Below are 17,002 nucleotides of genomic sequence, written 5' to 3'. Positions count from 1 at the left end.
TATTTATTATCAATAATAATATAGTATATATTGCTATCACGTGATCTCCGAATTCGGGAAGGACAGAATGAATGTGAAGTTAATCAAATTAAGGGAATTTACAAATTTAAACGATCATTGTATTAGAAAAGGGTGTCTTAATTCGTTCAAGAGGAACGAATAGTCTAAAACACTTTATGAACAAGATATTCGTCCTCATTGAGTTAACATTATTATAACTATTCTCTAAAGGTAAGTTTTAAGGGGTGTCTTTTCAAATAATACAATATAGAAATTACTTATTGTGGTTAAAAGTTTATTGCTGTAACATTTGTGCTAATTTTGTATTCTTTTTGTTTTCCTTTATAAATGAGTTTAGTGCCATATAATGACGGTTCTATTATTTTAAATGATCCTTCCTCCAGATCGTTAGCTATTGTTGATCCAAAATTAGGGTCCGTGTCGGTTTATCAACAGATCAATGCAAAAGGCGGGAGTAGAGATTTGTTAGCTGGTTCTATATCCTCATATTTATGTCCCCATTGCGGTGCCGAAATTCATTTAAGTAGGGAGGATAGCTACCCATCTACATTGCCATCAGACATACATGAATCATCGGCAGATGAGAACCAAGGTAATAGTAGGAATAATAATTTCATGTCTACTACAACGGGCTCGAATATTTATTTCCAACTACTACAAAGAAACCATAAATACTATGCCATACAGGATGGGAATACCTCTTTTACTTGTATCCCAGATGATTTATTTATACCCGGGTATTTTCACAAATTCTTTGAAATTTTGGAACCATTAGGAAATGGTGCCAGAGGTTCTGTATATAAAGTGATTCATAAGCTGGGCTCTACTCAATTGGGTACTTATGCTCTTAAAAAGATTCCTATTGGTAATGATGACACATGGTTCAACAAATGTATAAGAGAAGTAAAGGCGTTGAGTTCTTTACAGCACAAGAGCGGCAATTTGATTACTTATAACCATGTGTGGATGGAGATGGATGATTCAGTAGGACATGTTAGGGCAATGGATATTCAAGACACTGAGGACACGACCAAAGTCCCGTGTATGTTTATATTACAACAATATTGCTCTGGTGGAAATTTAGAAGATTGCATTAATGAGAAAGTATTTATTAAGGACATCAACATGATTCCAATAGAGGAGCGTAAGAAACAATTTAGAGAGCTACGTAAAAATGGAAGGAAAAATGAGAAAGAGAAAGGGCTCACAAGTATGCAAATAATATCTATTCTATTGGATATTTCAACTGGGTTGCATGAGCTTCATGATATAGGACTTATTCATCGCGATTTAAAGCCATCTAACTGTTTATTGATGGAGCCCTACAGCAGTTTGGAGTATGAGTCAATAAGTGTAGAAATTGATGATATGTTAGAAGAAACATTTCCAACTATAGTCATCGGGGACTTTGGTGAAAGTCAAATGAAGGGAGAATGTAGAAGTGCAACAGGTGCTACAGGTACTATGGAATTTACTGCTCCAGAAGTTATTATTGATGGAAATAATAGAGAAAGCTCCTCTTATCATGAATTTTCGTATGCGTCCGACATGTATTCTCTGGGGATGATTGGATATTTTATAGTTTTTGGAGAACTGCCATTCAAGGATAATTTAGATCTAGCAGACTTGAAGAAGGATATCAAGAGCTTAACAATAAAAAAGGTATATATGATTGAGAAACACAAACAAATGAAACTAAAAAAAATAGACTATCATATATTTGACATTTTAGAGAGACTGTTAGATCCTGACGAAAGAAAAAGATTAACAGCTAAGGAGTGTGAACATATCCTAAAGAAATTACAGGATATGATAAGGAAAGATTACATTCCTGTGAAAGAGGAAGAAATTTACCGAGAGGAGGAACCGGGAGCGGCTAAGAAGAATGGAGACTACGAAAAACCGGGAAATCTATTATCAAAACCTGATAGTAATGCTTTAGAAAAGAGCGTTGAATATTATCAACTTTCTCCCATGCCTGTACGAAGATTATCTCTACCTGATATCAATAGTAAACAACATGATATTATTTCAATACCAATGATACGAAACCTACCAAAAGTCTTACTGCTTCTTAATTTGTTTATTGCATTATCTCTATATTATTTTGGGCACTTAAAAAGCACTCATTTAAATGACAACTCTAATATTCTCCTCGCTGTATTTTTAAATTTGGGACTGTGCATAAACAGTAGTGGCATTGGGTCTAAAATTTTTCTTCTATTAATTCAAGTTCTTTTATTTTCTGTGGTATTATATAGAGAAAAATTGAATTCTTAATTTTTTTTTAATGATGGCATATATATAAATATAAAAAATAAATTAGGCTAGTAATAAAACAATTATTCTAAGGTACACCATGGCCTACCATCAGATACTTGATGACGACAAATACCTGGCTCTAGAAACAATCCAATAATAGCAGCAACGAAAACACCAGAAGAATCTGCGATAGAAACTGCACCTAACGCAAATTCTCTTTTTGCTGGTTCAACTTCATCCATTATATTCAAAAATGTATTCACGTATGAAGCGCCGCCGAGCAAACCTTCATAAAATATCAGTATCATAATAGGCCATGGCACATGTACAATATATTTCCATGCTTGAAATAGTGTTATTATAAGATTTAATGCCTGCAGAAAACTTAATAAGTAGAGATTATGCATGCGAAATTTATGTGCAAGGGTCCTAGATATGAAAACTCCAAATTGGTAAAGAGTACCGTAAGTGACATACATGTCTCTGTATTTATGGAAAAAAGAAGGTAGATGTCCACCGTCTAGAGGAAATAATAGGGTAGGACATACAGCCTGGTTTATCAAATATTCGAATAAGTATACAGATGTAAGGGGTAACATGTATGGTATCACTAGCGCTCTTAAATCCACCAAAGTGTCCTGAAAGTTTTGTAAGATATTCTTGAAAATGTTTTTCTCCGAAGTTTTGGAAACTCTTACAGTATTATTAAAGTTTTCTGCTATACTTTCTTCGCCCTCTTGCATGGTTGTTGTGTCAAGTACATTTGTGGATACATCATCGACAGCTGTATAATGAATGCTGCTTCTATCCAATTTAAAATAAAGAAGAAACGCAAATGGCATTACGCTAAAAAGAAGTAACGATATTGTTACTGGTATTTTCAAAATGGAGGTTAATAACATATAAACGCCACTTCCGATAATACCGGCCCCACCTGTTCCTGATGACCATCCGTTCAGAGCCACTTCTTCAAAATAGTGTGTCAGCTGTAAGAAAGAAACTTCACCAAAACCAGAAGAAATCGATGCCAAAATAATGCCCACCATACATAATGCCATAGATTTAAGTGACACCATAAACATACCCACAGCACTTAAAAAGATCAATATGAATATTCTGTATTCATAACGTACTTTGTCAATGAAAAATGGAGATGTGAGTTTGATGATCAATGAAGGTGTGATATCTGCTAAAAGAACAATTGTTTTCGGAAGTGAGGGACCAACGATATCAACTGCAGCGGACAAAATCACAACATAAAGAACATTATTTATAAGACCAAATATCCAAAAATAGCCATAGATAGTCCACTGTTTGCGATCCATTTAGGGGTACCTGATACGAAGTTACCAAATTTTATTACCTTCAAGTATAAAACTGACTTTTAACTTAACAGTGTGTACAGTCCTTTATATACTAAGTTGCAGTATTAATATTCACCAGTTAACAAACTATATTTGATGGTTATATAAAGCTGTATTGATTGGTACAGCCTTTTCAACATTCAAATTCGCGTTCTCGATGAGTCGAGGAACGTGAAAAATCAGATCGATGACTTACAATCACATTATTAAAGAAATTATAAAGTTAAATGTATTTTATACTAATACTATACAAAAAAAAAAATAAAAAAAAATAAAAATAAATGAAAACTAAAACTAAGTTAATGTTCTATATAATAATATAAGATAATGTTCTATAAGTTGTCGAAATGAAAAATCAGATGTCGACTGGCAAAAAAAAAAATTAAACACAGACCATATACAAAAGTGGTAGAGGGAATAAGAGATATAAGAATATAATAAATTTGATTCTTATTTCCTAAACATCTAGATATGGTTTCAAGTCCTTGAATCTTTCTGCTGCTTTCTCTAGGTAGTCATCTTCTTTACATACAGCGAATCTCAAAAGATTCTCAGCAACCTTTTCATGTTCTGCAATGTAGAATTCAGTTGGCGGAATGGCAACAATTCCAATTTCATTGATTAACCAGTAAGCAATTCTAAAATCCTTTGCCTTAGCATGTAGCTCTTCTGGGAATTCGTAGTCTGCAGGGATTTTAACCTTTGAAAAATCCACCAAAATAAAGTACGTACCTTCAGGTTTCGTGTAAGGCAACCCCAATTCATCAAAAACCTTGGTCAGAATTTCGAATTTTCTGATATATTCCTTTCTCATGTTATCGAAATAATTAATCTTCAAAGCATCTGTGATAGAATTTGCACAGGCCTCTTGAAGAGGAGAGGGTGAGGCAAAACAAATTCTAGTATGAGCCTTTGAGACAAAGCTTAACAACTCTGGATTGAGCGAAACCACCCAACCGATTCTCCAGCCAGTAGCGGCAAAGGATTTACCAGCAGATCCAACATTCAGAGTAAGTTGACCAATCTCTTTTGACAGGGCAGCAATTCTTGGAAAAGTCTCTGTGAAATATAAGTGTTCATAAACCTCATCAGAGATGATCACGACATTATTTTTGACACAGAGGTTACCAATTCTTAGAAGTTCATCCTCGGTAAATACTTTACCGATTGGATTGTGTGGTGTGTTGATGATAACAGCTTTGGTCTTAGAGTTAAACGTTTTCTCTAGAGTTTCCCAATCCACTTGCCATTCTTGACCAGAAGTAACACGTTGATCTATCTCCTTTGGAGGATTAATTGGCACATAACGGACAGTACCTCCGACCAACTCAATATTTGGGATGTATTGATCAAAGAAAGGCTCAAAAACAATGACCTCATCACCAGCATTCAGTAGCCCCATCAAACAAGCTAAAATACCTTCATTAGCACCAGTTGTTACAAGGACATTCTGGGTGTCCAATTCTTGTTTTAAAAGAGGTTTGTATAGCTCTACTAATGAATTTAACAGTGAAGGTCTACCTCTAGTTGGAGAGTATTGGTTCACTAAAGGAATATCAAGAGCTGCCTTTGCCTCTTTAATAGCAAACGTAGGAGGAGAATAGGAGAAAAATCCTTGACCTAAATTGATCAATTCTTTACCAGGGTTTGCAGCAGCCGAATGTGCTGCGAATTCATTGGTTAGTGTCCACACGTCCTTGGCATTGTTCTTCAAAAAATATTTGTTTGGTGTAATCTTCGACATCTTTCCAATTGCTCTTTTCATAAAAAATAAAAGTACTTCAATCACGTTTTATCTGGTTTGTAATTATAAAATCGTAAAACTCGGTTGTTACTCAAAGAAACCAGTACTCAATTGAATCGAATACCTGCTTGGAAGGTTGCTTATCGCTAGATAAACAGAGAAATACTCTCCAACTTGCTATGATTCATCCATCGCGATGGTCCCGGTTATATACTGTTTTTACCCTGATTGGACACCATCAAAGGGAAGAAACAAGAAAAGCCACAGTTTTTGTACCCGGGTAACAGTATTTATATATAAGACACTGATTTCAATATATATATAATAATTATTTGATAACGTATTGCATTGCTAAACCTATAGTCTTTATTTTACGAATGATAGTGAGAAAACGTACAGTTATCTTAATCAGTTGATTTGACCTCATGGAAACTTAGTAAATGCAAAAAAAAAAAATAAGGTTTGCAATTACATATTAACGAGTAAGTAATAGAGAGTTCTACATATATCTTTCTATAGAATAGAGATGATATTATCATTAGTTAAGTTATATATATCAGTAGGAGAAGTTACTTTTTGATAGTAGTTCTTTCTTATTGTCATTAGTTATACGTTCAATTTATTAATCCCAGTTGTTATACTATTCATCTCCTTGCTACAGTTAGATATTAATTTCATATCAGCATGTAGAATATCTTGTAGTTGTTTCCATTCTTCTTGATTTGCTTTGTCTACTGCGGAAACGTTCGAGCTTGTAGTAATAGACGATAATTGATTCTTGATATAGTTGAGTTCTTCCTGGGTTGATTGAGTTTGCTTAACATATTGGTTGAAAGACAAAACATATTTCTTTATCTCTTTAAACCATTCGTTCTCAGCTTCAGTAATATCAAGATCAGAATGTTTGAGGTTCTCGGAAGCTTTCGATACATTGGTGCCTAACGCTTCTAATCTATTGAACAGCTTCTGGTTTCTGTTCTTCACATCCTGGAACCTATTTTCTTGGACAGCTCGTCTATCATCAATGTCTTTACATCTCTCCCTAAGTGAATTAATAACACATATTTGCTTCTGTAGATGAGTAATATCTTCTACTATACGGGCATTGTAATTGAAGGCCACATTTTGACCTAAGCCAATTGTCATAGTATACTTCTCGGCGACTTTTGTTAATATATCCAATTGGTTCTCATTTGTATCATTGTTCAAGTTCTCATTTCTTAATTTATATGGAATATCGAATGTGGATATTTCACGTATGCTTTTCTGATATGCTGATTCCGCTGCTTTTATTTCTGAAAGTGGTTTAAGGAAGGATAGTTCGTACCTGTTAGACTCTTTGTCGTTTGGGAATTTGCTATTTTTGGTACTATCGTTCTGGTCAATGTTATTTGGCTTTTTATCGGTGTCTAATGTGTACACCATTGCTTGATCAACGAAATACTGTTTAGTATGGTTTTTATCCATCCATCTGATACAAGAATTAGCACTTGGAGGGATATTTATAGTTTCAATTTTCGATGCAATATTGAGGCTTAACAATTTATTCATATCAGAATTAACTATTATTGAAGAGAACGCACTGGACCAGTTAGAAGTATCTATTAAGATTAGGCCTTTATTTGTATCGCATATAAATTTTCCCACATCACCTGGTAATACTTGTAATTGGGAAACATTCATTGAATCTACCTTAATATGTTCTATCATAGACAAAGAGTTATTATTAGTGAAGTTCGCAACATCCCAAGACATGGTAAGTTCTAAATCCTGAAATAATACTAATATAGAACCATTAGAAAAGGAAACCAGCAATAAAGACTGGTTGTTTCCAATGGGCAGACCTTTCATATCTACAGCATTGTATTCGTAAAGCTCTTCGGGGTATGGAGATATTGAAAAAGGTCCTTGTGCTTTAACAAATTGATATTGTTGTTCAATTTCAATTGGTATATTCAGATTTTCATTCTTCTCTGCTTCCTTCTTTAAGTATTCGGCGAACTTCAAAGTTTTAACTAAATTTCTTTTCACTTCTGAAGTAGTATGCTCGTTGATATTCTTATATAAAAGCATAGATTTCTGGAAAAGAGTATTAAACTCCTTACGTTCTGCCTGCATTGAAGCTGGTAAACATGGATAAACTGCATGTATGTCACCACCTTCAGCAGTACTTAGTAATAAGAGTGAAATACCATCTTGAGAGAACTGCATGGTCTCAATTCTTGTTACTCTTGATTCTAATCCTAGAGATAAATCATGACCATTCAACTCAATGATACCACCATTTTCTGGTTTTCTATTATAATTGACCATGGTAATAGTATCATCATCAAATAATATTACTATACAACTTTCTCTATAGGCTTTAGGATGAAACAGTATTTGCTTAATCTTACGCTGGCCCGTGAAGCTATGGTTGTAAACGTGAAATTTGGACCTCATAGATGATATATCATCAGGGTATCCCCATGGTACTTCTATAACATTGATCTCATTTTCGTTATAAAAACAAAGATAATTACCTGAAACAGTATTTATGACACCGGTGCATTTTTCAGGAAGGGATTCCAAAACTAAGGACTTATATGAGTTTGAAGAAGACAAGCACCAACGGATATGCCTTGATCCTATGACGGAAATAACTCTTTTCCCATCTTCAGATGAAAAAAAATATCTTTTATTACAGCTGCTATCCTTTTGAGTACTAGTATTATCGAATATTGGATGTAATGCCATTTCAGCTTCTTATTTCTTATTGGTTCACTCAGGTTAAATGAAAAAATAATGGGACGAAAGATAATCTATTATTTTTATCTAAAATATCAACAATTTGATATCAACTAGCTATTTTCAACACTTGATGTCCTTTTTTTTGTTATAATTATTCAGAGGTCCTTGATATTGAAGTCAATTGACAAATTTTTTAAAGAGCGTGAGGTTATTGGGCCTATTTATGTTATTGCTTTCAGTTGTTTTGTTAGAGTAGCAGAGTTTTGAATGCAAGATTTTGTGTATATATGATAGGTTTCTGGGGAATATGATCTTACTACCATCATTGAAGTAATATTTAAAGGTCATCTAAGAAACTGGAAATTAGAACGGAAAAAAATTGAGAGAATGTAAACACGTAAGTAGTGATAACTGTACTAAATTTAATAAAGAAATTATACATGGCCAGACAAAAAATTATTATTTATATGGTGTTATTAGTCTATCTATGAGTTAAGTGATATCGTTTTTATGCAAAGTATAGGATTACCATTTCTGGTATCAAATGAACGAATCCTCCTATGAATATAGTCCAAACCAAATAGTAGCACAGTTTAGGTGAAAACACGCTCCATATAAAGAGATGGTATCTCAAAATTATACATGCGGCTAATAGGCAAGATCCGATAGTTGTTTGGAGCACTAAGAATGGGTACTTATTTTTAACAAACTGGGAGTATTTTTCCTTTAAGGTTTTTTGTCCATTGTAGGTAATTCTCCATGGAAACATAGACCAATAAATTGTTGGGGCAAAATTAGAAACACACATTAGTAAGCCAACAAAGTATATATTATAGTTTTCTGAAACACCATTATATGCGTTTGAAAGATCCACTGTTGCTATAGAATTAGTACCACCATTTTGGAAAAACGTAAAGAACTGCAGAGGAATTGAGATTATAACACTTGTTAATGCATCATTGTTGTAATGTTTTGCTAATAGATGTGCAATTAATTCATTTGAAATTTCAAAGAAAAAGAATAATCCTAAGTTATAAGTAGATGTCTGGAACATTAAAAATATTGTAATGTAGTGCGCAATTTCACTGAAGGCTTTTCCAATATTTTTGTTTTTTGAAAACTTGACTAATGCAAGCTTACAAACAATAACAGTGACAAAAATATTGAAGAATAACCTAGCCATTGGAAGAAGCCCATCGTGTATGATCTCATTATCAGGCAATGAGGCATCGGTTTTGAGTAGGATTTTATTCGTGTTAAGCACAAAATCATAAAATATTTCTGGTACTGATTCACCATTTACTATTGACCAATTTACTTTGTATGAGAAAAGAATCGTGGATAACAGGAATGAAGATACGAATTCAAATAATCCGGTGAAAAACTCTGTCTCATTTTTAAGCATCCCTTTCTTCATGTTGAAACCAACAAATACTATTGTCAACAGGTTAAGATACCACTGAGATTCTGTATTTGTTTTCAATATACTTGATATAACATTCTCATAAGTATATTTTTGGCCACTGTTATTCCATCCTCGAATAACTCTTAGACATAAGAATACAATAACATGTGCTTCCCAACTTTCAAATCTTAGATACATTAATGACGACATTATCAGACCAGTTAATATCCACCACCAGAATTGGTGTTCTTCTTCGATAAAACTACTACCAAAAACTGAGAGACTCATTACTAGTGATATGGAAAATAATATAAGAGTTCTGTAGTCTAATAAACTTACTTTTTCGGTCTTGAAGAACATGTAATATGTTAACAAAGTAATAATTAGAACCGAAATATAACTTGCTATCAAAAGAGTATAATTGTAATTTGTAGCAGTTTTCGCTATCTCACCTTGCAAACCTCTCATAATTTCAATAATTCCTTTTATATCATCTTCCTTCGAAATATCAAATCTATCAAGTAATGATGCATCTTTTGACAGGTGGAATAATTGTTCCCAATTTTGCTTGATTACGTTTTTCTTATTGTTCAGTTTTCCAAACAATTTCAAAAATTCTGGTATAAGGACTCCAACGTTATTCTTAGGAATAGGTAAACCAAATAATGACGATAAAGTAGGGACAATATCGATCTGTTGGATGTTAGTTAAATATCTAAATGTTTTCTCCTCATTGTCAATAGGTTTATCTTCTATTGGAAAATGTTTGTGTACAGCTTGATTGGCAGGCGGTTCAAATTTTTTCAATTTGTTTGATAGAAAAACAAGACCAGCAGATGTTTCTCCAGCAGACGAACCCCCATGGTTACCCAAATCATTCATTCCGTGATCACCCATCACAACCATCAAGGTCTTGTCCATATTTAGATTCTGATATAATTTCTGAACAATAGTATCCATTTCCTCGTGTTTAGGAGCCATAAACCGCGAATAAGGACCATCCTTGTGGCCAATATGATCCAAACCAAGGTAATGTAAAATCAGGACATCCCAGTCACGCTTATCCTTCAATTGTTTCTCGATATGCCTGGTAACGTTTAGATCCACCTGCGTAAAATCACTTACAAAAAATGAATTAGTACCTTCCACTTCATCAAATATAGCCGTGCCATTAGCATCGCTTGGAAACAACTTAAGCCAAGTATCATCACCGAAGAACCGCAGCCTCTTATTACCAGTATGGCGGAACTGCCATAACCACGAATCCTGATTAGCTAAACTTGATGAAGTATCATCTTCGGCAACGTTTAAGATTGCATCCAAGAAATTTGGAGTAGAACCAGTGGTAATACCTTTCAAACGCGGCAGAGTCACTGTTGGGGGGTTCGAATACGCTGTAAAACCCCAGGCCGAGCCTTCTGTAAGCTTCTCATGGATAAAATCGAAATGGGAAATAGACTTATCGAACAAGAAATCGCTACGTAGTGCATCTATCACCACAATGACCAATTTATCAAAAACAGGTGGGCCATTGAGCGGAGTCAATTCAGCATGGCCATCGAGCACTTTCTTCTGAGGGAAGAACCCGCACCCAAACAGCAATACTGCAATTGCGTGTGCTAACACCAGCAGTAATAGCATTCTAGTTATATTGTTTTCTTTTGTTTGTATTCAGGCCCTTTTATTATATAATTACTTAACCTTGAAATTTTCGTGTTCAGTTTCTTAAATATAAGAAAAGCATTGTAAGACCCATTCGGGTGCCTCATTTTCTTTTTTCTATTAAATACAATTAAAATGACAAGTTTAAAAATTACACCTTTTCTAAGTTACTATCTTTATTTGTTTTTAGTGGTTTTTTTTATAATTTAAAATATTATTATTATAATAAATATATACAAGTTATATAGTTTTTAGAAATATTTGGTGTAAGGAGGGGGGGGGGGGGTGCGGAGGGAGGAGAGTGTATGTAGTAATATCTATTGATTCTTCTTATGTTCTTCGTATTCTTTTTTCAATTGTTCAAGTTCAGTAGGATCGATTGGAGGAATAGGCACGTCATCGAAATCATTATCCTTGTGCAAAAACTTGTATGTATAAACGTAAATACCACCGGTTACCGCCAGTAGAGAGAACAAACCTAGCATGTTACCCTTAAAGAATGGTTGTCTAGCACGGATCATAGCTGGAGTCATCTTCCAGGTACGAGGGTCCTGGTAACGTGAGGGTTCTAACACCATTATGTTTTCGAATATTAATCTGTATTTGTGTTATAATGTAGATACAATGAATATATGAATCAAAAAAAAAAGATATCCACAAGCTAAAATAGAGCCATATAAGTCTATCGCTCTCTCTATAAATATATATATATATATATAAACCTATACCTCTATAAGATGACAAAACCCCTTCCCTCTCTCTCTCTCTATCATCCTGTGAGTGTTTCCCTGCTAACATTGTTTAATTTTTGTCTTCATGCAAAAAAATGCTCAATTTACCCGGATATAACCTCCACACTGCCTCCTCACCGCCATTGTTCTCGCATCCATGAGTAATATAGAAAAAGCCGGGTAACACGTTGGTGGCATCACAGGTAAGATACGCTTGAACGGTAATATCACATTCATAACTCGTGTAATATTATATCATTTACAACGTATAGTTGCAGGATGTATATTCGTATATTATTATAATATGAGTACTAAGAGAAAGAGAGAGAGAGAGAGATAGAAGTGAGAGAGAGAGGGTATACTGTATGAATAGAATGAATATAGATGGATGTATGGATGGGTCTTTTATAGATTCAAATATTGATATTTGTATATAAAGGGTGGGTGAGATATATAGAAATAAGCAAATTTTTTTATACTATTTTAAGAATTGTGAAGATATACAAATGACTGCACTAGGGAGAAGATTGAGTAGGACGAAGCCACATAGAGAGGCTATGTTGCGGAACTTAGTGACGTCGCTGTTGGAGCACGGATCGGTGGTCAGTACTCATGAGAAATGTATGGAGGCTGCGAAATTGGCTGATCGTGTGGTTCATTGGGCTAAGAAAGCACAGCATTCTCCAGAGTATCTCTCTTTGATACAGGCACAATTATTTATGTCAGGGAACAATTCACACATTTTGAAGAAACTATGTGGGGAGATAGCACCTAGGTATACTGAGCGTCCTGGTGGCTATACTAGGGTGCTACATTTGGAGCCCCGTCTGGGAGATAGGGCCCGTCAGAGTATCCTGGAACTCGTGGATACACCAGTGGTTACATATGGGAAAAGACCTGATAATGAAGCTACTATTGAACGTGGTAATATAAAGTTATGGCTACTAGGTAAGAGTGCGTTGCATGATGAAGTTGAGAAGGGAGGTGAATACAACGTGAAGACATTGATTAATTTGAAAAAAATGTTAAAGTTTAGAGATCGTGAAGCAGTAACCACAGATTTGCTGGCAATCCGTTCTATACTAAGAAAAGACGCTGGAATGGCACCAGTAGATGAAGCAGAAGATAAGATACTTGTGAATAACTTCCTTGATAAAGCTGACGCGACAGCCAAACCGATCACCAAACGTAAATCACTTACCGGATATAAGTTTGAGGAATCAAGGCCGGCATCAGCGTAGGGTGACATATAACATATTGGTTGACTTGTATATATAAACTAAAAAATATGAAAAAATTCTTCGAAATAATATTATTGATAACCTATACATGAGAAATTACAATTTATATAATATGTAATGTCTTCTTCAGTATTGATACTAATTTTAAATATCCTGCACGAACAGCGCGTACATTTTTTGTTACCTTAAATCATAATGAAAAAATAAAAATAAATTATCGATTATATTATTTGTCTTCAGAACTAATAGTCTAAAGAAGAGGATAAACAATTATAATATTACTTTGTTATATAAATCACCTTTGAGAATATTTAAGAAGTATATTTAAGAAGTATATTTAAGAGAATAATTATGGAAGAGAAGAAGGAAGATACGCGTGAGGCGTCTAATGCTCAAGTGATTGAAATCGATGATAGTGATTCTTCGCCAGAAAATGAGGAACCTGAGACCGAAGTTGTTGAGGAAGAGATCAAAGAGGCACAGTCTGTAGTTAAGGAAGAGATTGATGAAAAAGTATTGAAATCTCGCAAGGAGATGGAAGAATTAGAGAGAGAGTTGGGAGATGAAGAGAGGAAAGAGAAAGAGCGTGTGGTTGATGAACTTAAGAAGCAATTGATGCTAGTGAATCAAGAATATCAGAGACGGTGCTCTAGGTTTGCAATTTCAAGGATACGTAAAATTGCCAAGAACGACCCAGAATATATGGACTGTACGAAGGATGCTATGATTGCAACGGCGTTCGCTACCGAATTATTCGTGCAAACTTTAACATACGAGACGTTGATCGTAAATGGATCCGTGCCGTATGGTGAAGGTGCCTTCGATAAGGAACCGCAAACATTACAAAAAGATCAAGAAAATGATGAGATGGAGCTAGACTACAAATCTATTTCAGAGTCTGTTGGTATAGTTGACCATTTCCAATTCCTAGTGGATATCATACCCAAGACCAAAAATCTGCGAGACCTTGTAAAAGAAAGTAAGGTTAGATATTCTACCACTTCTACTAATGTACAGAAATCCTAAGGCATGATTATATGAATCCTAAGTGTGAAATTATACCGAAGCTATTTTTTGAAATTTTTTTTTTTTTATATTACCTAAACTATTTGACGTATATATATATATGCTTAATGTGATAATTGGTTTTATGATGTATACTTAAATATTGTATCATTCCAGTTTTTAATCTAAATCGTTAATTAATTTTGTATTTACAGTTCTATGTATGTAGTCACATTATGCGATATTTTACGACCAAATCATTATTTTGCTAAAATCAGGAACATCAAGCGAAATTAGGGTAAAATTTCATCTGGGGTGTGTTGACTGGCTATAAGTAGTCTCCCTTTTCCTTCATCACATATTTGAAGTATGTCTTTTTAGAGAAAAAACTAAGGTCCAGTACACTTAAGCTGATTGAGTTTATAATATAGGAAAAATGGGTTTATTTAATGGTAGTGATAACTCTTTAAAAGAGTTATGCCAAGACAATGTCAAAGAGGAAAACATAGATGAATCTCTATTTGATGGTGGTTTGATTCCTGAAAGCCTTAAGAGCAGTGCTTTGGATCTTTATGACAAAACTGGTTTTAAAGATGTACTAGACAGTGGGTACAGCAGTATATTAGGAACCTTGAAAGAGATTGGAAGCTACAATACCAACCTAGGAGGCCTCGTTAGCAGGCCTAGGGGAAATGATCCCATCGAACCCGGTATTACAGGATTGTATCACTATGGTACTCCCAATGCAACTCAATATAAAGAATGTACTGACGTAGAGGGTTTATCTGTGTGGGATACCAAAGGATGGTGGAGATGCCTCTTTCCACAACAGGTGATCGAATCAAGACTCGGTAAAAGTAAAGAAGGTCATAAAGTCATTGAAGAGATTCTAACTAAAGAGAAAGTTGAAAAAGATAAGAGTAACAAATATGGTGTATTCTTCCCTGATTGGTCACTATATATGAAGTGGAGAGTGTATATGAATCAGTTAATTGAGGAAAGAAGAGAGAAAGAGATTAGTAGCAAGAAGAATGACGACTTGAAAGACTGGGCTTACGATTTTTACCAAGATAGAGACAAAACACCCGAGGATATAATGATGAATAAGTCATTGGTGGGATTAGAAAAATCCTCTTCTAGTCCACAAGTTATTGGTAAATCTGAGTATGTGACAATGCAATCCACTCCAGACGGGAAAGAAGAAATCAAACAACTAAAGACGTACTATAATAATGGCACTACGTCTATAGAGTCAATAAAGAAGGTCTATCCAAAGGATGGTGGGAAACCACGTGTAGAAAGAACAGTGAGAACTGTTCCATCTTCAAGTGAAGGGCGTGGTGGTTTCTAAATATGAAATGAATTTATGAAAAAAAATGAGATCCCCAATTTAAGTGGAGTTTATGAGCTTGTTGATAATATTATTAGTAGAAATATAAGACATATATACAATTTGAAGTTTTGTAAGCAGAATTATTTATTAGTGTTGCTAGACTTTTACTCACTACCCGGAGTATAGAGATGACCCGGATTCTTTCCTTTAGCTTCTGCTAAATAGTCGGACCCCGAACAATTGACATCATCTATGTAAGAGTTAAAATTTAAAATATATTAGTTAACTCCTTGTTTTCCATTTTGTTCAATTACCCTCGATTAATATATTTAGCAATCCTTTTGAAGACTGCTACATTCGATTGATTCTCATTGACTATATAATTACAGCACCAACAATGAAGTTAAACAAAACAGTCGCTGTATGTGGCGGTAAGCTTCTTCAATTGAGCCATCCTTCTAAGGTTGTCAGTTGCGAAATGGATGTTAACATCTATTTACCTAAGCAATTCTATCATGATCAAGCCCAGAAAATACCTGTTATATACTATCTATCTGGTTTAACTTGCACCCCTCAAAATGCTTCTGAAAAGGCCTTCTGGCAAATGCAAGCTGACAAATATGGGTTTGCTGTTGTATATCCTGATACTTCTCCTCGTGGTGAAGATGTCCCAAGTGATCCAGAGGGCTCATGGGATTTTGGTAAAGGGGCTGGCTTTTATATTAACGCCACCAAACAGCCATTTTCGAAGCATTATCACATGTATGACTATATACATAACGAACTTCCTACAGTTTTGAACGAACATTTCGATAAGGAATCTAATGGTAAGCTTGATTTCTTTGACAACATCGCCATAACAGGCCATTCTATGGGGGGATTTGGAGCATTGTCTGGTTTCCTAAAAACATACGAGGAAAACAAATACAAATCCTGCTCTGCGTTTGCTCCAATTGTTAATCCATCCAAGGTACCTTGGGGACAGAAGGCATTTAAGGGTTATTTTGACAATGAAGACGAAGGTAAAGTGTACGATCCTTGCGAACTGGTGAAAAAGGTTCAAAATACCCATAATAGCAAGATTTTGATCCACGTTGGTACAAATGACCCATTCTTAGAAAAGCATTTAAAGCCAGAGCTTCTAGAGGAAGCTATAAAGGGAACTACTTGGGATGGACAAGTGGAAATTAAGAAGGTCGAGGGTTTCGATCATTCCTACTATTTCATCAGCACATTTGTCCCAGAACATGCTGAATTCCACGCTAAAAACTTAGGCTTGATCTAAACTATATATGAAAATACCAGTATTATATAATATAGTTCCCACTCTAATATTAACGAAGCTAATCTATGATAAATCATATATCCATCAATGTAAAATAGCCGTGCTATATGACCTCATCGGAAAAATTTCCACTGGGTGAAAAAAAAAATTTGAAGATGCTCATCGCAAAAATTGAAAAAAAATTAACTTATTATATCGTTGATGTTTATGTATATAATA

At 34.6% G+C, this 17,002-nt stretch overlaps 10 protein-coding genes across 10 annotated transcripts; 5 read left to right on the top strand and 5 right to left on the bottom strand.

Annotated features, from left to right (window-relative positions):
• Positions 1-348: 348 nt before the first annotated feature.
• On the top strand, positions 349-2,301 carry IKS1 (protein kinase IKS1; the record flags this gene model as incomplete). Its single annotated transcript, XM_071054860.1, has 1 exon — positions 349-2,301. The coding sequence occupies one exon, from the start codon at positions 349-351 to the stop codon at positions 2,299-2,301; it is 1,953 nt and encodes a 650-aa protein (XP_070909553.1).
• Positions 2,302-2,363: 62 nt separating this feature from the next.
• Positions 2,364-3,608, bottom strand: YHC3 (amino acid transporter YHC3; the record flags this gene model as incomplete). Its single annotated transcript, XM_071054859.1, has 1 exon — positions 2,364-3,608. One exon carries the CDS (start codon positions 3,606-3,608, stop codon positions 2,364-2,366), a length of 1,245 nt encoding a protein of 414 aa, XP_070909552.1.
• Positions 3,609-4,104: 496 nt separating this feature from the next.
• Positions 4,105-5,412, bottom strand: BNA3 (kynurenine--oxoglutarate transaminase; the record flags this gene model as incomplete). The annotated part of the gene is made up of 1 exon (XM_071054858.1): positions 4,105-5,412. One exon carries the CDS (start codon positions 5,410-5,412, stop codon positions 4,105-4,107), a length of 1,308 nt encoding a protein of 435 aa, XP_070909551.1.
• A 585-nt stretch (positions 5,413-5,997) lies between these two features.
• NUP82 (linker nucleoporin NUP82) lies at positions 5,998-8,127 on the bottom strand (the record flags this gene model as incomplete). Its single annotated transcript, XM_071054857.1, has 1 exon — positions 5,998-8,127. The coding sequence occupies one exon, from the start codon at positions 8,125-8,127 to the stop codon at positions 5,998-6,000; it is 2,130 nt and encodes a 709-aa protein (XP_070909550.1).
• A 502-nt stretch (positions 8,128-8,629) lies between these two features.
• Positions 8,630-11,167, bottom strand: LAS21 (mannose-ethanolamine phosphotransferase LAS21; the record flags this gene model as incomplete). The annotated part of the gene is made up of 1 exon (XM_071054856.1): positions 8,630-11,167. The coding sequence occupies one exon, from the start codon at positions 11,165-11,167 to the stop codon at positions 8,630-8,632; it is 2,538 nt and encodes an 845-aa protein (XP_070909549.1).
• Positions 11,168-11,505: 338 nt separating this feature from the next.
• On the bottom strand, positions 11,506-11,766 carry COA3 (Coa3p; the record flags this gene model as incomplete). Its single annotated transcript, XM_071054855.1, has 1 exon — positions 11,506-11,766. The coding sequence occupies one exon, from the start codon at positions 11,764-11,766 to the stop codon at positions 11,506-11,508; it is 261 nt and encodes an 86-aa protein (XP_070909548.1).
• A 659-nt stretch (positions 11,767-12,425) lies between these two features.
• On the top strand, positions 12,426-13,160 carry MRPL8 (mitochondrial 54S ribosomal protein bL17m; the record flags this gene model as incomplete). The annotated part of the gene is made up of 1 exon (XM_071054854.1): positions 12,426-13,160. The coding sequence occupies one exon, from the start codon at positions 12,426-12,428 to the stop codon at positions 13,158-13,160; it is 735 nt and encodes a 244-aa protein (XP_070909547.1).
• Positions 13,161-13,511: 351 nt separating this feature from the next.
• On the top strand, positions 13,512-14,186 carry DLS1 (Dls1p; the record flags this gene model as incomplete). Its single annotated transcript, XM_071054853.1, has 1 exon — positions 13,512-14,186. One exon carries the CDS (start codon positions 13,512-13,514, stop codon positions 14,184-14,186), a length of 675 nt encoding a protein of 224 aa, XP_070909546.1.
• Positions 14,187-14,601: 415 nt separating this feature from the next.
• Positions 14,602-15,516, top strand: MPM1 (Mpm1p; the record flags this gene model as incomplete). The annotated part of the gene is made up of 1 exon (XM_071054852.1): positions 14,602-15,516. The coding sequence occupies one exon, from the start codon at positions 14,602-14,604 to the stop codon at positions 15,514-15,516; it is 915 nt and encodes a 304-aa protein (XP_070909545.1).
• A 379-nt stretch (positions 15,517-15,895) lies between these two features.
• On the top strand, positions 15,896-16,783 carry RNJ42_04687 (S-formylglutathione hydrolase; the record flags this gene model as incomplete). The annotated part of the gene is made up of 1 exon (XM_071054851.1): positions 15,896-16,783. One exon carries the CDS (start codon positions 15,896-15,898, stop codon positions 16,781-16,783), a length of 888 nt encoding a protein of 295 aa, XP_070909544.1.
• Positions 16,784-17,002: the final 219 nt, after the last annotated feature.

Source organism: Nakaseomyces bracarensis (assembly GCF_045282275.1).
Source record: "Nakaseomyces bracarensis strain CBM3 chromosome Unknown Scaff13_0, whole genome shotgun sequence".
Lineage (NCBI taxonomy): Eukaryota > Fungi > Ascomycota > Saccharomycetes > Saccharomycetales > Saccharomycetaceae > Nakaseomyces > Nakaseomyces bracarensis.
The sequence above is the reverse complement of the archived record's forward strand: the minus strand, read 5'-3'. Positions and strand labels throughout refer to the sequence as shown.